At 38.8% G+C, this 27,275-nt stretch overlaps 1 protein-coding gene across 3 annotated transcripts in view; it reads left to right on the forward strand.

The window, feature by feature from the left end:
• Nucleotides 1-27,275, forward strand: part of qser1 (glutamine and serine rich 1) — a 143,488-nt gene that overhangs the window by 71,879 nt on the left and 44,334 nt on the right. For 2 of the 3 annotated variants that reach the window (XM_048607161.1, XM_048607162.1), the window contains exons 2-5: nucleotides 175-278; nucleotides 2,926-3,087; nucleotides 7,672-11,445; nucleotides 12,521-12,819. In XM_048607161.1, the coding sequence (XP_048463118.1) occupies nucleotides 175-278; nucleotides 2,926-3,087; nucleotides 7,672-11,445; nucleotides 12,521-12,819 (4,339 nt within the window). Of the gene's footprint in view, nucleotides 1-174; nucleotides 279-2,925; nucleotides 3,088-4,247; nucleotides 4,372-7,671; nucleotides 11,446-12,520; nucleotides 12,820-27,275 lie in introns of those variants that run through there. The other variant, XM_048607163.1, reaches the window with a different exon arrangement.

Raw genomic sequence — 27,275 nt, forward strand, 5'->3', positions numbered from 1 at the left:
CTTAAAAATAACCAATGTTTTTCACAGTTTGAATTAAACCTCATGGCCGTTTGAGTAAGTTATATTTCATATCGTTTTAATTTTGTGTGTGCTCTTCTTCTGCTGCCTTACTCTTTTTCAAAAAAAAAATCACAATTATTGCGTCCCCATTACTGAATCTTTATTTCTTTTCAGTTTGAGCTATGGAGCCGCACATCCAGAAACTGACCTCCTTCATAGACCAGCTTATGCAGCATCTCACCAATTGCCTGGCTACACCACTACACATCACCCCACAGGTACAAAATACTTTCTGTCATAATTTTGAGCAACTTCTTAAATTAAAATGTGCCTAATTTACAGTCGTCTATTCTTTCGCTTGAGCACAGTTTTATAAACTTTGGAAAACTTTTTTCACACTGAAATTCCTGGATCAACAGCTTCTAATTTTTAATCAACTAATAAATAATGTGGGTAGCAGGGCTTTTCCAGTCATGTGACTCTAGATTTGCTTGTCAGACAGTAAAGTAATGACACGTCTTAAAATAAGGTGAAGCACTTCAGATTACAGGAAGCACTTCTGCTTCATTGACATTATCAGAATTCCTCTACAGGGAAGGACCAACATAGCGAACATTCCTTAAATAAAGGAACCAAAACTGCTCACAGTACTCCTGCTGTGGTCTCACCAGCACCCTGCAATCCATGCAAAAATGTGTTGTTTAGTTTTCAGTTTCATGTTGAATTTTTTATTCAGTCGGAAGTCACACAACACCAGGAGCTTTCAAAAGCTTGTGATTTCAAATAAATCTGTTGGACTATAACCTGGTGCTGTGTGACTTCTGACTTTGTCCACCCCAGTCCAATGCCAGCACCTCCACAGCATGAACTTTTTTATTCATTCAGTCATGGGATGACTGCATTTATTGACTATCCCTAGTTGCCCACACAGTTGTCTAGAGTCAGCCATATTGCTGTACGTCTGGAGTCACATGTAAGCCAGACCAGGTTTGGATGGCAGTTTCCCTCCCTAAAGGACTTGAGTGAACTAATGGGTTTTTGTGACAACTGGCAATGGATTCGTAGTCGTCATTCTATTAATTCCAGATTTTTTTTCAATTATTGAATTCAAATCCCACCAGGAATGGCAAGATTTGAACCTGGGTCTCTAGATTAACAGTCCAGTGATGAACACTAGGCTATCGCCTCACCTTTGGTGCTTACATATTGGATAATGCAAATAGAATGCAAGATATGGAGCTGTGGGTGCAGCATGCACTCTTTTAGTGGACTTTATTTTGGTATTGAACCTCCGATGAGTGAGGAATGAAATACTACAGCTGTGGATTGTTTATCCTTTATATTCCTTTTAACTGAAGCAGATTGTTTCTTTTATTATGACTGACCCTGTTTGCTGGTATTATCAGTAGTGAAGTTCAATCAGTTGTGTTCCAGTTCAAATCTAGAACTTTTAAACTCGTGGGTTGATGTGAAAAAAATACTTCTAACTTCTGTGAGAGATATTTTAACCATAAATGATTGTAACTTAAAATTCATTTTATAATGGTAGCATAAACATTTTGGAGGGGAAAAAGGCTTTGGAAAGTATGCAAGAAACTAACTTTTATGTACTGTGTTGACTATTCACTTCCTCATGACAGCTGCCTCCTACAAGTTGAATTTCTCCATGTGCCGTCATGATTTTTCCCTCAAACTTTGTGAAATGTTCAGTTACTGTTTCCTTATTAGAGGTGTTCTTCAGTAATCTCGCTAGATAGGATAGGCAATTGATTTCTTTACTTCAACTTGTAATTAATCTTGCACTTAGCACTTAGTCATGTTTGCTCTTCTTCTATTACACTTTTATTACTATTCTTTTGAACTATCCTATCTTTTATCTTCTAAAATTGAGCATCATGTGCAATTTTACTTACTTCAGCAATTCTTGGAATGATGTTTCATTCCCTCGTCTCCTAATTTAATGTTTTCTCAGAACCTAACAACATTTCATATTGTTTTTGAAAACTGTTTTAGAGTTAAAAGGCAGCTTCTATCTCTTCACCTCATATCGGGAAACAGGAAGAGGTCTGTGTGCTCATCGTGATGCAGGATGGTATTTGCAAGATGCGGTTGCTCTAATAGCTTGGGTGGCTTATTTGAATTGTTAATGTGTGCATTTTGACAACTGGATAAGTTCTTGCCATGATTTGGTATGAAGGTTAAATTGGAAAATAAAGGAAAATGCAGACTAGTGGGGATATGTGGAACAAACGCCAAGAAAAAGTAGTTGAATTGTATTTTTTAAAGGTAGTTGGGTTGATATCTGTTGAGAAGGGGATCTAATATAATGTACTGTTTAAGTTCCTTTTCTCCAGAGAAGGCAATTAGTGTTTGCTAGTTGAGGTTCACATGTTTCACTGAACTAGTTTTTTTAGTTCAAATGATCTATACTTTCTCTAGACTTGTATTTATTGTGACTGACTACGCAAGGTGGCCCTATTTGTGTGCATATCATATTAATTTGGTACTTTAACTGAATGTCCATATGTCAAAAAAGATGAGATTTGAAGACTTTGCAGTGATATCTCTTAAGTTTTTGGCACGTGATTACCAAAATAAGCTTTTCTTGTGACAATTTGAAGCATGCAAGCAGACATTAGATTATTAGTCTGAAGTCCCTCCTGAAATGGTATTACTTTGTGTGATATATTTCTGTAGAGTTTAGGGTTTCGAATATTTTTGGTACAAGTAGCCATTAATAACTTTGCATTGAGGTGCTAGACTACTTGCTGTTTTAGCTAGTAGTAGTAAGTTGATAATGGTGATTAACAGTGAATGTGAAAATCTGATGAAGGTGGTTGATTATATATCATCAATTACATTCTTTGATATTGGCATAGCCTAGGATGAATCTGTCTACAATACTTATTTTCTTCTCTTTTGTAGGGCTGTCCAGTTTATTTGATGCAACCATGCAACATTCTGGCAGTAGTGCATCTGAAACCTCAGTTATGAACTTCCTTTCAGCTATTGAATCACGCACCCCGCCAGCTGGACCTGCTACAGCCTCCCTGCTACCCCAGTTCAGAGCTCCTTCATGGCAGACAGGTAAATCTAAATTTATAAGATAGGATGACTTGTATTACTTTTATGAACTTGTACGTGGAGACGCTTCCCAGTTCTCTGGAAATTACTGAATACAGTCTACTAGAAGTGAAAAAAATGTAAAGATGAATAATCTTAAACTAATTAGCACACTCCCTGATAACTGTTTACATTGTGGAATTGTTGGAACCCTACATTGTCTGAAGATAGATCCGGGGTAAATGCAAAATAATGTTTTCCATTCATTCAGCTTCTGTACCCCACCATCATCTAAGACTCAGCTATACCCAATGCACACCACTCCCACAGCTACCCCTGACTCTCTACCCTAAGCACTAATCTACTTATCTGGCACCCTAACTTTCTCGCTCATCTGTCTCCCAACTCCAACTCCACCTCCCATCCAATCCCTTCACTTACTTTACATGCTAGTCCTTTTATGGTAGCTTTCAAAGTGGCTACTGGACATTTAAATTTCAGAGTAAGACATACGGTGCTGTAAAAGGCAGAAACCTTATTTTGACAGAATTAACCTACATTGCCTGTGTTTTTAAAAGAATTAACACTTACCTGTTTAAAAACTAGATGGATGGTACTTGGGGTACCCTCATACTGTTAGTAATTTTCTATAAACAGCACCAAAACTATTCCATGAACTCTTATTATGGTGAAGACATTGTGTACATAGGGTTAAGATTAAAAGTTTCAAAACAAAATTCAGCCTTGAAATCCTCCCTTATCCCTCTGTTGTCTGTAAAATCTAAAATTCAAATACACTGATGTCTAGCCTCCAACCTTTAAATTAGAGATCATCTACAACTTCACTTATTTGTATTGTAAATTGCACCAAGTCCTGTCCTAACCCCTCCGAGCTGAAGAAGTGTCATATTGGATTCGGAGTTAACTCTTTCTCTTTCCACAGATGCTTCCAGACTCACGGAGTTTCTCCAGCATTTTCAGTTTGTTTAACCCTTTGCTTGCTGCCTACATCAGTTCTCAGTGTGGAAGCACCGTAATTATAAAATTCTGATCTTGCTTTAAAAACGTCACGTCACTGCATCCTTCCCTAGATCTCTGTGCTTTTCCAATTCTGACCTCTTGTGCTTCCCTACTGTTCAGGAATTCTCTTTCTAAACTTCCATATCTGTTTCTCCTACTCAAAGGCTGCCTCTTTGAATAAGGTTTGGATCCTCAATGTACACGTCTCCAGTTGTGGTTATCAGGACCATTATTTTGGAACTGTTGTTGCTGACTCTTGGTGCTGCTTGTGTACAGCAGTAAATAATAGTGAGTGAAATTTTTTGTTAAATTTTACTTGCACCTTCATCCTGAATCCATTAACTGGTCAGCTGTCAGCATTTCAAATGCAATCCACAGCTGTCAATAAAACACATTTTTCTTAGCTGATGCAATTGTTCACTGCTTAGTGCACTACAACACTATACACTGTAACTAGTTCTGCATTACTGCTTAGAAGCAGCTTACTCTGATCTATTAGTGACAGTTTTATATACCAAGCATTGGATAGGTTACATTCCCTCACCAGCAGCAGTTGCAACTACTTGGTGTAGTATGTTAAGCAACATGGTGTATTTGATTGTAAATTCTGCTGTGTACAAGCAGATACTTGAAACCAACAGAATAATAATTAGGTGCTATGTGAAGTTCACTTCCCATTTCCAGTCAACAGGTTGCTTACTAGTTGTGGGTGCTGTGTCTTCACTTGCATTCCAAGGCTAGAAAATGAAAACTTTTGTTATGATTATATATGTTGCTTTACATACAAGCACAAAAACGACTCCAAATAGAAACCTTCAATAATTTTGGTTGTATGTGTTCTGTGAGTTAGGTTACAAGTGTCCCAGTGTTATAAGGTCAGGTGTTTTGGATTTTGACCGACTGGCATCAACCCAACAATGCGGAAAATTGCCCAGGTGTGTCCACTACACGCAAAGCAGGACAAATCCAACTGTGCCAATTACTGCCCCTCAGTCTACTGCTGATCATCCATAAAGTGATAGAAGGTGTTATCAGTAGTGTTGTCAAGCAGGACTGGTTCAGCAATCACCCGCTCAACGATGTCCAGTTTGGATTACACCAAGGCCATTCAGCCCCTGACCTCATTATAACCTTGGTTCAAACTTAGAGAAAAGAGCTGAATTCTAGAGGTGAGGTGAGAGTGACAGCCCTTGACAACAACGCCGCATTCGACTGAGTGTGGCACCAAGGGGTCCTAACAAAACTGGAATCAATGGGTATCGGGGGCAAACTCTGTAGTTGGGATCATACCTGGCAAATAAGAAGATGGTTGTGATTGTTGGAGGTCAGTCATCTTGGCACATCCCATCTCTGCAGGAGTTCCTCAGGTTTGTGTCCTCGGCCCAACCGTCTTCAGCTGCTTCATCAATGACCTTCCCTCCATCATAAGGTCAAAAGTGGGGATGTTCGCCAATGATTGTACAATATTCAGCACCAGTTGCCACTCCTCAGATACTGAAGCAGTCCATGTTCAAATGTAACATTACCTGGACAATGTCCAGACTTGGGCAGACAATTGGGAAATAATATTCACACCACGCAAAAGCCAGGTAATGACCATCTCCAACAAGAGGGAATCTAACCACCGGCCCTTGACATTCAGTGGTGTTACCAACACTGAATCCTCCTGTGTCAACATCCTTGAGGTTACCATTAACCAAAAATTCCACTGAACTCACTGTATAAACACAAATGTCTACAAAAGCACATCAGAGGCTAGGAACACTGCAGCAGGCAACCACCTGACTGCCCAAAGCAGTTCACAATCTAGAGGGCACAAGTCAGGAGTGTGATGGAATACTCCCCACTTGCTTAGATGAGTACAGCTCCAACAACACTCAAGAAGCTTGACACCTTCCAGGACAAAGCAGTCTGTTTGATTGGCACTTTATCCATAAACGTCCAGTCTCCTCCACCAATGCTTAGTAGCAGCAGTGTGTGCTATCTGCAAGATGCACTGCAGAAATTCACCAAGGATCTTTTAGAAAAGCTCCTTCCAAACCCATGACCACTTCCGTCTAGAAGGACAAGGGCAACAGGTACATGGGAACACCACCACCTGCAAGTTCCCCTCCAAGTCATTCACCATCCTGAGTTGGAAATATGTTGCTGTTCCTTCACTTTTTTGCTGGGTCGAAATCCTGGAATTTACTCCCTAAGGGTATTGTGGCTCAATCTACAGCATTTGGACTGCAGTAGTTCAAGACAGCAGCTCACCACCACCTTCTCAAGGACAGCTAGGTACAGGCAATAAATGCCAGCCAGCCAGTGATGTCTACATCCTGCAAGTGAACAAATAAGAAAAAAGATGGAACAGTGATATATTTCCAAGTCTTATCTCCAAGTGGTAAAAATGAACAAATTACAGTATTGTAATATGTGAACAAACTCCATTCCAGTAAGTGTTGTCTTGAATTTGTTTGCAAGACCAACTGTAAAAGTAGTAAGGCAGTATGGGAAGCATATTCATAACATATTTGTTTTCAAAGCGTAGCAGAAGTCTTGTGAAAACTTTTAAATGGGAGATAAGCAAGTGATTAATTAAAACCTGTGTTTAATGTTGAACTGGAATATTAAATCTATACCATTACTCTGCGCAAGGTGATGTTTTAATCTACAAATACTCTCAAAATACTTAATTGGCAATGTTAATATTTTCAAAACCTTGGTTTCCCTTATTAATCTATTTGAATATTAATTTTCATTGAACCGTTGGCATGCCATAGATGTCATTACTTATTCAACAGCACACCTTGTTTTGATTTCTAACTGTATATAGATGCAACCTCTGACTTCCATACATTCAAGAAATCTTTTGGAGTTGGCTTTTTTCAACCTACATTTGCAACTGAGATAAAACATTCAAGAGGGTAAAAGGTTTTTTTTAAAAAACCGAAATAAGATATAGAAAGGATCAAGCTTTAAAAAAATGAAGAAACATGGATACTGGAACAGAAATAGAAATTGCTGGACAAACTCCGCAGGTTTGGCAGCATGTGAAGAAAAAGCAGAGTTAACATTTCAGGTCCAGTGACCCTTCTTCAGAACTCAGAAGAAGAAAAAGGAGGGTCACTGAACTTGAAACATTAACTCTGCTTTTTCTTCACAAGGGCCAAATTAAATTTGACAGCATTCTTTTTGAAAAGAAAGATCTGTGAAGTGTTTGTATGGGAGCAATAGAGATAATGTGCACAACCATGTTTACTTTGTTACTCCGTATTAAAATTACAATGATAAAGCTACTCCTGACCTTTAATAGAATTGAACTACTTGTTTAACAGTAACTGGATGCTTAAACCAGTTAATGCTGGGAAATGATAATTTAATAGGATTATCTAGAGTCTGAAAAGTTATACAAAGGTATTAAAATGGGGTTGAAATTCAAATTTTGGAGTGGTACTTGATCCAGCATGTATGCATGGCAAATATCAATCAAACTGCTTTATAATTTCCGTTGTCTCAATGTGTGATAATTTTGGTTTATTAAAATTAGCAGATACTTGTTTGATTATATGTTTGAACTATTAATTTTTTTTTTTAATTGTCAAGGTATGCACTCTTCAACACCTTCAGAGCTGTTCGTCACTGGAGCACTACAAGCTTCTGGAACATTCCCACCATCAGCTCTTGCAGCGTATCAGCATCCTTCTTCCTTTAGTAGTCGAAGTTTTACTGGTGCACAGCCCTTGACACTACAAGATGCACCTTTCAGTCCTACGACAAATGGACTTCTATCTCCTCATGATCCCTTGCTTCAAATCAAGTCTTCTCAAGCCGTTGTTCCTTCCGCATTGACTTTTGACAGAATTGGTAGTACTGTTTTAAGTACAAGCATACCCCCATCTTCAACATACCGCTCTGCTCAAGAATCTGCTCCTCATCACCTACAACCGCAATTTAGTTTGTTGTCTTCAGCACTTGGACCAACACAACAAGCTTCTCAAGCATATGGCACATCAGTTTTTTCTAGTTCAACTGCCTCCATTGAAAGGGCACTTCAAAGAGAATGTAGCGTTATTAAGCATCACCAGCGGCCTTCCAGCTCTCATTCAGTACAGGTGCAATTACCAAGTTCTCACCATTCCTTACAAGGCTATCTTACTAGTGGGAATGAAGTTGATTTTCAGGGAACTTCACGGCATGCAGGTTTGACATGTAGTCCACTTGGAGACCAGTCTCAGGTGAGCAATGGTGGAACACAGCAGAAGAACTCTGCAGTAACGGTTGAACAGTCACAGAACTATTCGTCCACTGTTCAGTCTCTTGATTATTCTTCAAAGACTAAAACCTGTTCATCAAGATCGGCTCAGCGTTCTACGAAAAGTGCAAAATCTCAAAGTGCAACAGCTACCGGGCAAACACAGAGTTACTCCGCACCTACACAAAAGCAAAGTTCAGTAATATCAAGCCAGTCACAAGTGTACTCTTCAGGACAAGCGTCCAATCTAATAATGTCAATTAGTCAGTCCCAGAACTATACTTCAACACAGTCTCAGAGCCTGCCAGCTGTCAGTCACTCAGAGGTGTATTCTTCCAGTCAGTCTGAGAAGCTCTCTACTTTAAGCAAGTCGCCAGCTTCTTATTCTAGCCAGTCACAAAACCTAACATCTGTTAGTCAAGCACTCAGTTACTCTTCTGACCAGCCACAGGTATTGCCTTCAGTTAGCCTCACTGATAACTATTCTGGTCAACCACAAAATTTGTCTTCTATTAGCCAGGCACACAACTATCCTTCTGGTCATTCTCAGGGTTTACCTGCTGTGAGTCAATCACAAAGCAGCTATTCTGCACAGTCACAGGGCTTATCCACTGTTAGTCTTTCGCAAAATTATACTTCTGGACAATCTCTCGCTTTGACATCACAAACCCAATCATTACCGTTTTCTTCATCTACTCGAGCTCAGAATTTATCTTCTTCAAGTCCTACTCAGAACTTTATCTCTATGCATTCTTCGCCAACCAGTCAACCACAAAGTGTTCATTCACCCCAGTCTCAGAAGTTCTTGTCAGGAGTACATTCACCTACTTACACTTCATCGTCTCATTCACAGACCATGAAGAGCACTCAATCATCCACAGACAGAAAGCAGTCTTACATTAAGAGGAAGTCTGATTCAGAATTGTTTGTCCCATCTAAGGAAGGTGATGAAAGTTTCCCTATTCAAGATTTGTTACAGCAGCAGCCTTCTCTTGAGGCATCTAGTCCAGGTTTAACAGAAAGTGGAATTGGTGAGGAGAATGCTGTTTATGCTGTCTCAAAAGCAGATGACCGATATCTATCTCAGAGTGTCATCAGAAGTAATTCTCGCCTAGAAGACCAAGTTGTTGGTCTCACTCTTCAGGGATCAAAGACAGATGAAAGAAAGCATGAACACTTAAAGCAATTTAATGTGACCCAACCCATTGAAGCAATGGTAACTCATCATGGTCAGTCAGTTGGCAGTAACAACAATATGAAAACACATGACATGAAAAAGATAGCTAATTCAGCACAGTCGTCGCATATTATTATGAGTTCTGAAGAATTGAAGCAGCCTCATTCTCTTTTACATAAAGCACAAGAGGCTGGACCACAAGCTCATCAAGCACAAGTAATTAATTCTTCTCAACATTTGCAAACACACACTGTATGTCAGACTCCACGGTTACAGCTTTCTGGTGCACAGGTACTCCTAGATACGTCACGTGAAATGCCATTGTCTTTAATACAGCCATCAGGAGCACAGCAACCCCAGTTACTACAGTCAGGCCTAGGTCAATCCCAAGCATCAGTACAGTCACAGCAAATACAGGCTCAGTCTCGGGCATCACATCATCAATCGCAGTTTCTTCAACTTGAGAGACATATTGCCCAAGCCAGTACACCACAATCTCAACAGCTCCTCCAACAGAACTCTGAAGCAATGAAGCTAAATGGTACTGAACCTTCAAAACCACTACAGTTAACAACAAAAGATCATTTTGACCCATCACACAGACAAGGTTCAAAATCTCAGTTTGTTGGCCTTAGTTCTGTTTGTTTTTCAGAATCTATGTTGCTTGGTGTTGAGAGAAATCTCTTCTCTGGTGTTGAAGATGTGTTTTCTGCCAATGAAGAATTTGCTAAGTCTGCTTGCAATGAATCCAGCATTCAGTCAGTCGAATGTGCTGATGGTTCAAAATCTACATTTCAGGCTGCAACTGTAAGGCATGTTTCACCAAATTTTCACACTTCACAAACTATACTGCCAGACCAACAGAATTTGCATAATTTGACATTAAGCAATAGTCAAATTAATTTGGATCTAGAGGCAGTACCATTAGATAGTTCAGCTCAGTCTAAAACTTCAAGCCTTGATCAACAAACCCTTGGAACTTCAGACCAGCACATACAGGCTAGGCTTTCTGCAACAAGTATGAATTCTATTCCAGATTCCAGTGATCAGAATATTGAAGGTCATAAGAAACAATTAGGTGCTAATCCAGAATCTGAAGAAGAGGATAATGATGACATTCCTGATGATGGTGCCATAAATAATGCTAAGGATCCAGACTTCATTCCTAGTGGTAGAAGTAACACAGATGAAAGTGCTGTGTCAGATATTGATTACAGTGTGGGTGATGAAGTTACGCAAGGATCTGGTAACAAACGAAAATTAAAGAGACCAGCAAAGCCTAAATTGAAAGTGGGAGTACAAGTAGATGGATGGTCTCACAGTTTGCCTGAAGGAGGGAATCTAGATTTGGCTCTAGATGGAAATCAGAAGAAACAAAGAACAAAAGTACGATCAAAAGAAACTTTAGATGATGAACTTTGTAGCCAGAAACCAGTAAAACGAAGTGGGCTATGTAAACGCCTGAATTCCAAAGATGCAAACTCACCTCATACATCAAATGATAGTTACTATGAATGTTACTACCAGCAAGAAAGGATAAATCAAAAGATTAGAGAAGTTGAGGAAAAGCAACCAGAAGTGAAAAGTGGTTTCATTGCTTCCTTTTTAGACTTTCTTAAATCGGGACCTAAGCAGCAGTTTCCTGCACCTTCTATACGCATGGCACATCGCAATCGACGTCCATCTGCCAATACCATTCATACTCCCCTTCTGCAAGTTTCCACACACCAGTCAATGCCAACTGCCTTAATATCTACTGAAAGTAATTCTGCTAGTCCTTGCAAAAAGATAGATGCGGACCTGAAGAAAAACTTGGAAACGTTACCTGCATTTTCCTCAGATGAGGAAGATTCTGTTGGGAGGAACCAGGATCTTCAGAAGAGTATTTCCTCAGCACTTTCTGTTTTGGATGATCCTTCTAATAAAAAAGAAAAATTGAACACAAACGGTAAGGACAGTACATGCTTTAAGTAAACTATGCCTCATAAATTTGTCAACATATTGCTTTAAGGATCTGCTGTCTGTGAAATGTGAAACTTGCTATTGTGATCCAGTCAAACAGCTGCAGTCATTCTCTTGCATAAACTGTATATTTTGCTCGAGTGAAGCATAGTTTAAATATGGTGGAAGCTTTCAAGAATTGCATATTCGAAGTTATTTTTGAAAATGAAAGCAATATTTATGTTTACAAAGTATTGGGCAGGCAGATTTGTATTTTATTTGGTATTAATTGAAAAAGAACTGTGAAGGACTATATATGACTGGACTCCCTTTTAATATTTTCTTAGTTGCTTTGACCCAAACCGTCTTTCACAATTACAGAGGGCACATGAAAATACCTTCTGATGTACAACAAATGAACAAATTTAACAATATATGCAGATGTGTTACAAATGCCAATTTAATATGTGGCCGACTTTATTTCTGCTCCCCCCCACCGCCCCGGTTCTTATGGAATAGAATTGGAGTTTTGCACCACAGAGGGATGACAATATACCTTCAAATTCTTCATTGGCTCCATATTCTTAGCCCAGGTTCACCTCACATCCTAATACCATTTTAATATTAATGATTTCATGTCAAACACTTCTTAAAAAAGAATATCTCTGTGCATTTCTTTTAAAATTTGTTGTTCTTGAGATAAAATAGAAACCTTTTTCGTTTCTTTGCCAGTTTCACACTAGCCATTGTTAAAAGTTCCATGGTCTTGAATTTTATGCTATTTTAAAGGGAAAGTGGTAACATTATGTTGTATGCTGTATAATTATTTTAATTGCTAGGTTGTATAATCTCCTATTTGTATTCATCTGTAGTAACTAACTACTGGTGAGCGTGAAAAATGTGAATGCCTACAAATTAATGCCAAATTATAACACCATAGTTATTTGTTCTAGTCAGATTTTTATGACTGAGTTCACAAAGATCAAAATTGTGTTTTTGATAAAATTGTATACCGTCAAGAAGGATACATATGTTTACAGTTTTGACTTTTATCTGTATTCATTACATATTTCCTTTACTAGAGTTCATCACTAATGGAGAGAAGGATTCCAACCCTTCTATTTCTGCTGTTATACAGCAGGAAAATGTTGCAAATCCTTCTTCCCCTTTAAAAGAGGAAGTACAGGAGCCAACTGTAGCTGTAGAATCTCCCAAGCCAAATGATCAAGATGACCTGAATCCTACAGAACGAGCTGCCAAACAAGAATTACTTGCTGTAGAAGGTTCAACAGATGAAGATGATATAGAAAGTGGAGGAGAGGGCATGTACAGGGAGCGAGATGAATTTGTTGTAAAGATAGAGGACATTAATGCCCTTAAGGTAATGTGACATTTTTAAAAATCTAACATTTTTCATCAGGACTGGATGGAAGAGGTTAAATGTTTAATACCAAGGATGATCAGATTCATTGCATTAAATAGTGTTTCCAGTGATGGCTGGAACTCAATTTAAAAAAAATAAAATAAAAACAGAGAATGTTGGGACTGTTCAGGTCAGACAGCATTTGTGGAGGCAGGAACAGTACATATTTGAGCTCAATAACCTTTTCTAATTTCTCTCTTACTGTTTGTGCTGATTGCTTCCAGCATTTTGTTTCTTGGTCCTGGAAGTGACTATTCTATTTAATGGTCAGACTCCTTCAGTCTTGAAAGAAGGCTATTATTTGCTAAAATGAAGTGTAGACAACATCTGACAGCTCACGTTGTATTTTCGCTAAAATTGTACCTATTGAGAAACTGTCACTATATGATGTAGTGACTTTCTTCTTTCTTTGACTAATTTTCTTTCTGTTCCCTGCTATCTCCAATCAGGAGGAAGCTATTGACCTCAAATTACATGAGCACCCATTCCTTTTCAATACTTCACGGAAGTCTTGATTTTGTTTCTTTGTGGCTCTTGTGACATGGTAGTAATACCTCTACGTCTGAGAAGGAAAGCACACATTCAAGACCCCGCTGCCCCAGCCATGTCATGTTGTATGTCAGAACAGGTTGATTGCAATATCTACAGTACTTAAATATGCATTCTGTTGAATTTTGCTTGATGACTGGCATGGACATGATGGGCTGTAAGGCCTTTCTCGATGCTGTAAAAGTTCCATAACTCTTGCAACTTTTATGGAGACTGATAACATTTAAAAAGGAATTTAAACTTTCTATTTGTAGCTAGAGCATAGCAACAAAATGTTTAAAGACGTTTATAGTAGCTGGAGACAAAAACACTGCGTTTGTAGATTCTTTATTCTTCAAAGCACAAAAACATTTCCTTCTAACGAACTGAAAGCAATTCACAAATATATTTTACCCTGTCTTTTATGTAGATGATGTGGATGATAATAGTGCCATAAAGGTACACGATACAATTGCTATTTATGGAAATGTTATTTCAGTTACCTTTCCTTTGACACCATTAACTCTATATTAGTCCACCTAGTCATGGAATTTTGCAGTTTATAGAATTGTGCTCTCGGATTAAAATTTTCATATGTATGAAAGTCTTTCAAACCTCGGTATGCAGGCCAAATATGTAGTGCTACTCATAACCACTGGATCTCTCAATGCCACTTTGCAGTTACTTAATAACTTTCTGATGTGTAGTCACTGGTGTAACATAGGAAACACAGAAGCCAGTATACACACGGTAAAGGTACCAGAAAAGGCAATGTGATAATGACCAGATGATCTGTATTTTGTAGTTTTGGTGAGGGATAAATATTGGCCAGGACACCAAGGCTAATTCCCTGTTCTACTTCGAAATACTGCCATGCACTGTTTAAATCCGTCAGGGGATCTTTATGTAATGTATAACCTGAAAACAGCACCTCTGATATTGCAGTTCTCCCTCAGCATTGCACTGGAGTCTAGGCCTTGATCTTTGTGCATTAGGCCTGAAGTAGGACTTGAACCCAGTACTTTGTGGTTTCGTGGGTGAGTACTATCAGCATCTCAAACTACAAATTAGCTAGTCATTATTGTATTGCTCTTTTTTGAGCACATACTGGCTGTTGCATTTCCTATATTAAATAATAACTACTGTTCAAAAACTTCATTGGTTGTAAAGTGCTTTGAGATGTCCAATGGGTCACCATCTAATATTGTCTGAAGGAAAGCTGAAACCACATGGAATAAGGTAACAAGTGATGGATGTACATTGATTAAAATTTAATTGTATTGGTTGTATAAATATGGAGAGCTAGTAATCAATGAAGTGAGTCTTTTATGGAATGTGGCTAACTGAAATAAAGCTTAAAATGGGAATAAAGCATAAAAATGAGGACTTTAATTCTGTTTAAATACAGTTATCTTTTTGGATTGTGAAGCACCATATAAAATGTCACCTACTATTCCACTGACTCTCCTTCCCACCTTTCATTCCCTTCCTTTGTTTTTTTTTAACCACTTGGGAATTTTGATCCGACAAATTCAACGTTTTATCCGTTGAGACACCCCAATCCCAGTTGAGACACCTAGTTATTCCATGAATTGTCTGGGGACTGGTAACTTTTTTTAAAGGTGGCAAAGAGAGAGAGCTAGGGGCCTCACTAAGTAACTAATAAACTCATTCTGTCAACTCAAGAAAGCCTGTTTAAATAGGCTTTTAAAACATAATTTCATTTGGTCTGGGAGGAAGGTGTCCATAAGGGAGGTGATAACATAGTGTGGAGCTGGAGGAACACAGCAGGCCAGGCAGCATCAGAGGAGCAGGAAAGTAGACGTTTCGGGTCAGGACCCTTCTTCAGAAAAGGCCTTCAGAAAAGTTTTTGAACAGCAGTTATTATTTAATATAGGAAATGCAACAGCCAATATGTGCTCAAAAAAGAGCACTGCAATAATGACTAGCTAATTTGTAGTTTAAGATGTTGATAGTACTCATACCACAAAACCACAAATATAGTGGGTTCAGGTCTTTTCTGTAGAATGGTCCCGACCCTAAACGTCAACGTTCCTGCTCTGATGCTGCCTGGCTTGCTGTGTTATCTCTGACTCCAGCATCTGCAGTTCTTACAATCCATAAGGGAAGTCATCCTTTTTGAAATTAACCTTATTGTGACCAAATAAGTAAGCCAGTATCGCCAATGTAAGAGGAGAGCCAGTTAATCTTTCCTCATCCAGAAGCTTGACGATTTGGGATATCCCGTAGTAAATTGTATACCCTTCCCCAGGGACTGATGGTAACATTATTCTTGTCGCAATTTGTTTTGAATGTTGCATGTTGGTTTCCTGTTCTTTTGACTTAATTTGAGATTGTAAAGGTAGCTCCTAGTGAGACTGCAGTAATAAATGCAGGATTGGGAAGAGGAATTATAGGTAGATTTATGTTGGCATTCTTTCCATTTAGCAACTACTGTTGCAAATATGTTTCCTGCCAATTTTTTTCTGGTGGAATTAGAAGTTACTACTTTTGTGTTACAATAAAGCATATATACAGAGCCACAAAACTGCATAAGACATAAAAAATCTGTTCTGATTTTCAATTTAACATCTGTTGCTTGGCAGCATACCAGGTTCCTGTTTATCTTTTTGAGTTGCATTTCTATGGTTGGCAGATGTTCTGTGTGTAACTCATGCTCATTACAAAATACTTTTCTTTGGCTTTTGATGAGTTCAATATAAAAGTGCACAATGTATAACACAAGACTAATCAAGGCAAATGTTGCTAAAAGATATAAATATGTCACACATTTTCCAGTATTATTTGTATTTAACTAACAAAACAACTTCTCTAATTGAAATCTCATTGTCTCCTTACCACTGCTTATTTCTCCCCATCAATCAAATGAACAGAATGGTGTAAGGGCTTTTCCAAAATAGGTGTCACTCCATTACTGGTTAATTGGAACTGCAACTCCAGGATAATTCAAACACTATTTCCCTCATTGCTTGAGCCTCTTGAATGATTTTTCTCTCTTCTATTATGAAGACATTGACCTGGCAGGCAAATCCAGGACTTGATCCAAAAAAATTAAAGTAAGTTTATCTTAAAATTACCAACACAAACAAAATTACCAAGACATTTTGGCAAATTTTTTTTACAATTGTTTTTGGAAATTTTAACATAAGAGAACCTCATGTTGTGAAGATATGACCTATAACGTTTTTCCTGATCAAATTGCACAGGTAAAATAATGCTGTTTTCATATACCTTGTTTGAAATGTATGCAGCATTTTATTACAAGAATGAAATCTCAGTTTGGGAGATTTCACTTGCCTGCTTGCCAATCTTCAGTAAGCACTAAGCATTGATGTTTTTTGTGACTGGAGGCTTACACCAATGGGATTCTGCAAGGCTCAGTACTTTATCTTTTGCTTTAGAATTTTAAGTTCATAATTTAGGCTGCTACCATTTTAAAGAGAAGTCCAAATACCTTGGTTTAATAGACAGAACTATGCCATTAGATTTCACTTTATCTTCAACAAAATGCATTTTTTAAAAATTGGAATATGAGAAAAGTACATGATAGAATAAAAATCTCAAAACTGGCAGAGAATAAGAACACAACTAAAATGTTTAAAATACATAAATTATGAACGAAATGAGATGAGATTTTCCTCAAAAATATTCACACGCCAGCACCTTGCATACATTGTAAACCACAGTTCCGAAAGAGAATCACGTTAGACTCTTGAATTTCTCCAGTACTATGCTTTCACTTCATAATAAGGTTATCTGTTAACTTTCCAGGGCTTCAGCATTTCAGCTATAAGGAGGGTTTCAGGTCATGTTAACAGCTAATATAATAGCACTGTTTGGTCAGAATTTAATCAGTGCTTAGTGCTTACTGAAGATTGACAACATTCTTGCCAATAAGTCCATTTTGTATCCAGTTAGCCTTTGAGAGAGTGGCATTTACTTTTTGACCAAATTGCCATATGAAACTTTTGTTAAGTTGCAGGTAGATCACATCTACCACACTGCCCTCAAATATTTTGCCGCTTATCACAGAATTCCGTCAAGTTAGTCAGACATGACCTTCCTGTAACAAATTGGGCTGAAAACTACAGAAGAAATTACAAGAATATTGCCTAGGAACAGAGAATTTTAGCTGTGAGAATGATTGATTGGATGGGGTGGCTTTGTTTTCTTTGGAACAATGGATGTTGAGGGGAAATTTAGATGAGTTGTGTAAAATTTTGAGGGGCCTACATAAAGTGGGTAGACAGAACCCTTTTATTTCAGTTATGGGGGGCCTATATCCAAGAGATTTAGAAGTAAAGTAATTGGTGGAGGAATTGGAGGGAAGTTGGATTGTAATTTATCCTATCCTAGGATGGTAGTAGTTACTGACTGAAATGGTGATAAAGGCAGAAAACCTCATCCAATTTGGAAATAAAAATGGACATGCACTTGAGTTATAGTAGTCTCGAAGGTTACAGACCTGTAGTGGGAAGGTATGGTTGGTGGTGTAGCTGTTTCTTTTGGTACAGAACCGATCGGCTAATGGTCTCCTATCATAAATCTTTCTGTTTCTTAGGTATTATGCAAATGTAAATTATTTCTAATTCTGAAGTCTACTCTCATTTTCCAATGCCAGTCTACTGTAATCTTCTAGTTTTGAACATCTCCAAGAAATGCAGTTTGAAAATGTAACAATCAAGAATGCTTCAGCAAAGGAAAGTCCCCGGCCAAAAAGTAAACTGGTTATATTTTTCTGGTAATGTTATATTTAATACCACTGGTGCCAGACCCTCAAGACAGTTTACAACTGTTTTTTCTGAATTTTTAAAAATAAGTTAAATATAATGTTTCCATTGGAGCATTGTTTCTGATTCCACATGGATCTTAAAAATGCTTAGAATGAGCCAATAGCCTGTTAATTAGAAGAAAAGAGCTTTTGATGTTGATGGGACAACTGTTACTATTTAGTTAAGGAATATTGTTGGTGGAAGTCTTAAAAATGGGCACAGTACATTCAGAAGCTATAGGAAGGAAGTACTCCAATGACAATGAAACAGCTGCTTTTTAATGCCAGGAGAAAGCAAAAGAATTACCTGTTTCAGTAAACATGTTAGCCATGTAAGCGATTGCTATCATTGGATTTAGAGATATACTGCAGATATCATTGACCCGAATTTTTGAGATTTTGCCCAAAACAACAATATTTTATTAATAGATTTCTGTTACTACAATTATCAAACAGTTCAATTATACTTGGAAAAGTAAATTACCACTCTGTTCTTTAGTTTCTTAGTTCCCCCAAGAAACAGACAAAACTGTGTGCTTAATTTGTCCTTGTCTGTCCTCCTTTCATATAGATGACCAGGTTATCCCCCTTCCTTATCCAGGTGCAGCACTGACTGAGTTCAGTGAACAGCATACTGAAATAAGTCTCTGCTTCTCGTCCTGTCCCGTGCACGCTTTCTGAATGGCCTGATTCTCTTAACAACAATCTGTTACTGTGAGTGACAATCTAAGACTAGCCCATTTTCACCACCACCAACCCTCCCTAGAGCAGAAAAGTTCCAACAGCAACTGGCCAGCTTCATTCAAGACCTGGAAAAGATGTTGCAGTGAATTAAACACTAAAATGAAACACAGAACTATGGATACTGGAAATCTGAAACAAAAACAGAAATTGCTGGAGAAGCTCAGCAGGTCTGGCAACATCCATGCTAGAAGGCAAAACTAATGTTTCAAGTCCAATGTATGTGGAGGTGGGGAAAGTGGAGATGGAGCCCAGAGAGAGACGATGACAGTTAGGGAGACAGAGATAGATGATAGTCTATCAGGGAGAACGTAAAGCTAACAATAGGGACCACAGTAGGTGAAAATGGGTTGGCTGTGCCATAAGTAGGTATCCACTACAAACCCACCAGCTCCCATGTTACATGAACGATACATCCTCAAAACCAAGTTTCTTATAAAGACTTCATTCCATTCTCCCAGTTTCTCCATCTCTGTTGCATCTGTTCTGATTATGCTACCTTCTTAAGGAGACCTCAGAAATGTCTAAATTTTCCTCAAACAAGGATTCCCTGTTGCTTCGGTTGACAGGCCCCTCAGCCATGTCCAACCCATTTCCCACATTTCTGCCCTCACCCCTTCTGTACTCTACCACGGTATCAATAGGCTTCCGCTGGTCCTCACTTTCCACCCGACCAGCATCTGCACCCAAACGATCATAAGCTGCCATTTCCATCGCCCGCAGCAGCATGCCACCACCAGAAACACATTCCTGTCCCTTCCCTTGTCAGCATTCTGCAGAGACCATTCCCTCTAGGAAACTCTGGTTCATTCTTCCTGCACTCCCAACACCTCTCTACACCCCACAGCATCTTCCCATGCAATCATGGAAGGTGTAATACCTGCCTATTTATATCCTCCTCCCTCACTATCCAAGGTGCCAGACTCAAACCATTGAGTGTAGGAGTTGGGATATCATTTTGTGGTTGTACAGGACAATGGTGAGGCCACTTTTGAAGTACTGTGTACAGTCCTGGTCGTCCTGCTATAGAAAGGACATTATTAAATTGGAAAGGGTGCAGAAAAGACTTAGATGATGTTGTTGGGACTGGAGGGTTTGAGTTATAAAGAGAGGCTGTATAGGCTGGGACTTTTTGCTGGAGCATAGGAGGTTGAGAGGGTGACTTTTTAGAGGTTTGTAAAATCATGAGGGACATAGATAAGCTGAATAGCAAAGGTCTTTTCCCTCAGGTAGGGGAGTTCAAAACTAGGGGGCACATTTTTAAGGTGAGAGGAGAAAGATTTAAAAGGGACCCGAGGGGCCACTTTTTCTCCGAGGGTGGTACATTTGTGAAATGAACTGCCAGAGGAAGTGATAGATGCAGATACAGTTACAACATTATTAAAAGACATTTGGACAAGTACAAGTACAAGTACATGAATAAGTAAGGTTTAGAAGGATAAATGCAGGCAAATGGGACTCGTTTGGTTTGGGAAACCTGGTTGGCATGGATGAGTTGGACTGTAGGGTCCGTTTCCATGCTGAATGACTCTATGACAAGTAATCCAGGTGTGGGAATGATTTACGTGCACATCACTTAATCTAATCTGCTGTATTCGCATCGCGCAATATGGTCTCCTGGAAATACTAGGAGACTGCTTTGCAGAACACCTTTGTTCTGTCTGCAAAAATGACCGTGAGCTTCCATATCACCACCACTTCAACACACCACTATGTTCCCTTGCCAAAGGAAAACATTTGACAAATGTGAGTTTTTTTGAGGATGGAGCTAGTAGATGTAGCGTACTTGGATTTCACAAAGGCATTCAATTAAATGCTGTAGAGCATGCAAGATAAATGTTCATGTAGTTGATGGTAATAATTGTTTCTTGATAGAGAATTAGTTAATGGTCAGGAAGCAGAGAGTGAGGATAAACCAGGTATTTTCAACTTGTCAGACTGAAACCAGTGTCGCGCTACAAATATCAGTGCTGTTTGCAATATGTATTAATGATTTAGATTGAGGGTTATGTATCAAGGTTTGCTACAGAGATGGGAACATAAGCTGTGTGGAGGACACGGGTTACATGGTGATGTACACAAGATAATTCAGTGGACAGCAGGTGGCAGATGGAGTATAATTTGGGGAAGTATGAAGTTATTTGGTTTACATAGAAAATAAAAGAATAGCAGAGTACAAGAGTAGATTAGCAGACCTTTTCAAAAGGTGTGCAAGTTCTTTGTGTTGAAGTTCAGAAAAACTGGAGTACGTTCATACAGGGTTCACGCAGTTAATGTACAGATGCAACAGACAATTAGGAGGGCAGGCATCACGTTGGATAGCACGTGATAGAGAACGCAAGTGCAAATATATTGCATCAGTTGCTCAGGGCATTGGTGTGACCGTATTGTTATAATCAGGTGAAGAGAGGAACTGTTTTTCCACTCTCCAATTGATCACAACAGGCATTTCAGTTTTAAAACTAGGACACTGTATTGCCAAGCCAGTATGTACTTGGCTGTGTGCAACTTCTAAAAATTAAGTTGGATAGGTAAAAGAAAAATTAAAAATTTAGAACTGAGTCCGAGTTTTCACTAATGAGTACAACCACATCCTCTGCAAAATTGTAAAAAAAGAAATACAGCTTTGCAGAATTTGGGACCCTTTAGTTTCAATTAGACACCGACCACTCAGGTATGATGCATTTGGCATGAGCAGCATACATTTTATTAAGTAGAAGCAGAAGTTGTACAACACAACAGTATTTAGCAGTAACCCCAATCTGTTGTTATGAACACCAGCTTCAGACTACCAGTCGATTTGGAATGCTAATATTCTGCTCTGTTCTTGTTGCTGCTGCATTTCTCATTGACTGCAGTCTCTCTTTTGGTTGTGTGTTGAGGGTTGCAAGTCTGTTATATGATTTTTGAGTCCAGCTTTGTGCCATATTAGGAGATTAATTAGTTTACACTAGGAAGTGAAGCTGAGTAAATTGTGACAATAATCTGGAATTTAGAAGACTGAGTGATGAGCTCATTGAAAATACCGGATTCTGAAGGGGTGTGACAGGGTAGATACTGATGTTGTTTCCCCTGGCTGGGAAATCCGGAACACGTGAGGTATAACTGCAGGACAAGGGGACAATCATTTAGGACTGAGATGAGGAGAAATTCGTATTACTTAAAGATTGTGAATCGTCCAAATTCGCCACCCAAAAGGATTGCAGGTGCACCGTTTTAAATACATCTAAAGCTAAGACATATTGAATCACTTGGGGAATCAAATGTTACAGAGAACAGATAGGAAAGTGAAGTTAAGGCCACTGATCAGTCTTGATCACATTGAATGGCATGGCAGTCTTGAGGGGCAATATTATATTGTAACTTCTGTTCATCAGATTCTTCCAGCTAACTATTGAGAAGATCAAAGTCATTGTCTTTGCATCCCCCAAACATTTTGTTCCCTGGCCAAGAATTCTAATCCTCTCCCTGGGCACTTCCAGATTCTGAACCAGACAGTTTGTGACCTTGGGGAGGTGTTTGGGTTTGACATTAACTTTGACCACATGATAGTCCCATCATCAAAAATTGCCTACTTCAACCACTTAACATCACTTAATCTGAACCCTGCCTTGGCTCATGATTCTAGTTATTTCTCCTGATATCTCTTTGTAGTTTGGTTTCTCATAGAAAATCATTCAGGAGACTGTTTTCAATGATAAAGGCTAGACCAGCATTTATCACCCATCCCTAATTGCCCAGAGGGCAGTTAGAGTTAACCATATTGCTTGCCAACTACTTTGCATTGTTATAACCCTAGCCAATGTTATTTCTGAACAAGTCACATCCAAGACTGAACCTGACTTGGTAGGTCATATTCTGTATTCTTTTACTTCTCTCCAATGTGTTCTTTCACTGAAACACAGTCATCCAATGATGAAGATCTGATCATAACAACAAAACAGAAGTTCATTACTCAGAAGGGAAGAAGAACCTGAACCTGACCCCATGGGTCTCTCTGTTCTACAACACACCCAGGGCCCTACCATTAATTGTCTAAGTCCTGCCATTATTTGTTTTACCAAAATGCAATACCTCACATTTATCCAAATTAAACTCCCACCTGCCACTCCTCAGCCCATTTACCCATTTGATCAAGATCGCTTTGTAATCTTAAAGAAACTGTTTCAATAACTTAAACCAGGACTTTTGCAAACTGACAAACAAAAGCTTTCCAAGCTATGGGTTTTCCCCCAAGCAAAAACTGATCAGAGAGAAAGTTATTGCTCCTCAATGTTTACTCTGCCAGCTTGTTTAAAAAAAACTCCCATTGCAAACAAATCCCATTATCTCTCACTTGCACACACAGACCAAGATCCACATTCCAAAGAACAGTATGGCACAGAAACAGGCCGTTCAGCCTGCAAAGACTGTGCCAACACAACTTTTTAAACTAAAAACATTTTGCCTCTACATGGTCTGTATCCCTCTCTGTCTATTCATGTATCTATCAAGATGCCTCTTAAATATTGCATTGTATCCACCTCCTCTGGCAGCACATTTCAGATACTGACAGCCCACTGTGTGGGGGAAAAAAAAAACAAATCTTGCCTCTCGCATCTCCTTTAAATCTACTGTCTTCTGCGCTGAACCTATGTCCCCCAGTAATTGACATTTCTAGCCTGGGAAAGAGACGACAACTATCCATTCTATGCATGTCTCTCATAATTTTGTAAGCTTCTATCATCCTTCAATCTTCAAATGAAAACAAACCAGATAGGTCCAATCTCTCATAGCTAATATCCTCCAAATAAGGAAACATTCTGGTAAACAATCTCTGTACCGTTTCCAAAGCCTCCACATTCTTCTAGTAATGTGGTGACGAGAGCTGTACACCATATACCAAATGTGGCCTAACTAAGTTTCTATACAGCTGCAACCTGACATGCCAGTTTTTATACTGTATGCCCTGACTGATGGAAACAAGCGTGCCATATACCTTATTGACCACCTTATTCACTTGTATTGCCACTTTTTTTGGAAAATGTGAGCATGTACATCTAGATTCCTCTGTATGTTCTAAAGGTTCTACCATTTACTGTAAACTTCCCTCCTGGATTAGATCTCCCGAAATGCATCACTTCACATTTGTTCCAGGTTAAACTCTATTTGCCATTTCCCCACCCAAGTTTCTAGCCTATCCAAATCTCTGCTGTACCCTCTGGCAATCCTCTCCACTATCTGCAGCACCCCCAATTTTTGTGTTGTCCACAAACCTGCTACCTACAGGCCACCCACATTCCCCACTATATATATTTTAAAAAACCAGTAGGGTTCCCAGCACTGATACCTGGGGAACACCACTCATCCAAGATTTCTAGTCAGAAAAATGCTCTTCCAACATGACTCTGTACCTTCTTTGACTAAGCCCATTCTGTATCCATCTTACCAACTTATCACAGATCCCATGTGACTTCACCTTTTGTATCTACTTGCCATGAACGACTTTGTCAAAGACCATTTGAACAACATCTACTGCCCTGCCCTCATCAATCATCTTTGTCAGTTCCACAAAAAACTCAATCGAATTTGTGAGGCACAACCTTCCCCACACAAAGCCATGCTGTCTACCTCTAATAAATCATATTTTTTCCAAATTTGAGTAAATCTATCCCTAAGAATCTTCTTCAATAGTTTCCCTATCACTGGCGTAAAACTCGCTGGCCTGTAATTTCGCAATTATCCCTGTTGCCCCTTAACAAAGGAAAAAAGTTGGCTATTCTGAAGTTATGAGACCTCGCCTATGACTAAAGTGGATACAAAGGTGTCATAGAAGGCCCCAGCAATTTCCTGACTTGCCTCCCTCAGCATTCTGGAATAGATCCTATCAAGTTCTGGGGTCTTGTGTACCTTGATGCTTTTCAAAACACCCAAAACCACCTTCTTTTTTAATATGTTGAGATGCTTTAGAATATTAAAATAACCTGCCGAAGACTCACCATCCACCATGTCCTCCTTTGTGAACACCGATGCAAAGTATTTGTTGAGGACTTCACCCACTTCCTCTGGCTCCATGCATAAATTCCTTCCTTTGTCCTTGAGTGGGCCTACGCTTTGCCTAGCTACCCTTTTGCTCCTTACATATGTATAAAATGCCTTGGAATTTTCTTTAATCCTTTTTGCTAAATATATTTCATGTCTCCTCTTAGCTCTCCTAATTCCTTTTTTGAGTTCTTTCCTGCTATCTTTGTGTTCTTCGAGCTCTCTGTTTTCAGTTTCCTAAACCTTACATGTACCTCCTTTTACTTTTTGACAGAGCTTTCAATTTCTCTTGTCATCCAACCTTTCCAAATCTTGCCACCTTTATTCTTCATTCACACAGGAACATGCTGGTCCTGAAATCTAATCAACTGGCATTTAAAAGATTCCCACATACCAGATGTAGATTTACCCTCGGACAGCTGCCCTCCATCTACGCCCCCCTGTTCCTGTCTAATCTTGCAGTAGTTACAAATTCGAACTCTAAAATGAACAGAATTAAAATATACATAAATCACACGCTTTACATCACAGCACTTTTCTCATGGAGTATAAAATATTGCTTTCTCCTTTATATTGATATTTCCTGCAAATTGTCCTCATGAGTGGAAGACAAAAATCTTTGACACTGTCTTCTTTTTTATTGGGCAATATTCAGGTACTGGAAATATGCTCGTCTTGAACTAATCATAGACCAAAGAGCCATAGTTAAGCACATGGATGCAGTATTACTTTTGCATTACCCCCCCACACGTTTGGCTGAAACCATTTTTGAATTGCCTCAGTGGGATAGATAACTGAAAAGTGAACTTGGTCTAATATTAAAATTTGTTTTAGTAATAAAGATTTTAATATATTAGGATGTGGCGATGGGCTAGGTCAGAGATCTCTAGGAATCTAGCAAGTGTGGCAATTTGGTACAGTTATTACATTTAACGTATACTCATTCAACAACACTCAGTCAATTTTTGAGTCGTGGGGGCAGATGGTAATACGAAATGCATTAAGCGCAAATTTCATTTTGACCTTGCTGTTGACCCTCTTGAAATAAATTAGCACATTCTGTCCGTATACTTGAAACTAGCCAGTTTGTAGAGTTTGCTTTAAATGTTGGCCGTTGGAAATTGTGTCAATTGGTCAAAATCTTGTGCTTTATTTGTTGCGCTTTAACATGCCATAACTTTGGTTCATAACCATTTAAATTTCTTGTAGCTGTCATTGGTTTCTTACAATCTGGAAAATTTACAAGAAATATTTTAAACAATTGTGGTACAAAATAAGTTTAAGTTGAATGTGGCTATACTTGACTTTTATTTAGTTTAAAAGTTAGTTTAGGAATTTGAGAGCAATGAGTAAGCTGAGGCAGCCACGTATTGGTTCACTTAAGTGTGTTTAGCGATTTGGTATTGTGAGGTTGCGTTCAAAGAACCAGACGACCAGGATCAGTGAGTGGCGAAAATAGCTTCTTTATTGCACCTTCACAGCAGCACGCTGTAAGGCGAAATAGAATTCCCCAAAATCATAGCTCAAAAGCAGCCATTTTATACAGAATTCAAGCATACATTAACATTCTAACACTTGAGTGTTAAGCAGTAGACATTGTACCAAAACTGTTTTGCAGGAAATCAGAGATGGTTTAAATGTGTGCTAAATGTTACCAGTTATTGTTGAGTGTTGATGGTTATTTTAATGAGATTAGAGTGTCCTTGCATAATTCAAAAGGTGTTAGTCTTGTTTATTTTGTCATTATCTTGTCATTTTCTGAAGAAGGGTCTAGACCCGAAACGTCAGCGTTCCTGCTCCTCTGATGCTGCTTGGCCTGCTGTGTTCATCCAGCTCTATACCTTGTTGTCTCTTAGTCTTATTTAGTTAGTTTCATGGTTGCGTCCATCTGTGGGTTCTATTTACTATCATTCATTCATTCGTTCATTCAAGGTTGCGCGGGTCTGGACATAGCGCTGTTAGTTTTATTAGTAAGTTAAAGGTTGCTTACATATGCTGCATAGTTAGTTTTGTTAGTGGGGTAAAGTTTTATATACATGTTGAATAAGAACCTAGCTACACAATATACAGGAAAAGTCTGCAGGGCTATCCAATTATCACCTTTGACAGATACTTGGAGTTACTCTAGCTGGAGGGAGAAGATAAACGACATGGTAATAGCAGCTGAGATAACAAGGTGTAGAGCTGGATGAACACAGCAGGCCAAGCAGCATCAGAGGAGCAGGAAAGCTGACGTTTCAGGCCTAGACCCTTTCTGAAAACTGTGCCATCAAGTAGTATCTGTACAGCAATAACCTGCTCAGTGACACCCAGTTTGGGTTCCACCAGGTCC

This window comes from Rhincodon typus, chromosome 17 (assembly GCF_021869965.1).
Source record: "Rhincodon typus isolate 14 chromosome 17, sRhiTyp1.1, whole genome shotgun sequence".
NCBI lineage: Eukaryota > Metazoa > Chordata > Chondrichthyes > Orectolobiformes > Rhincodontidae > Rhincodon > Rhincodon typus.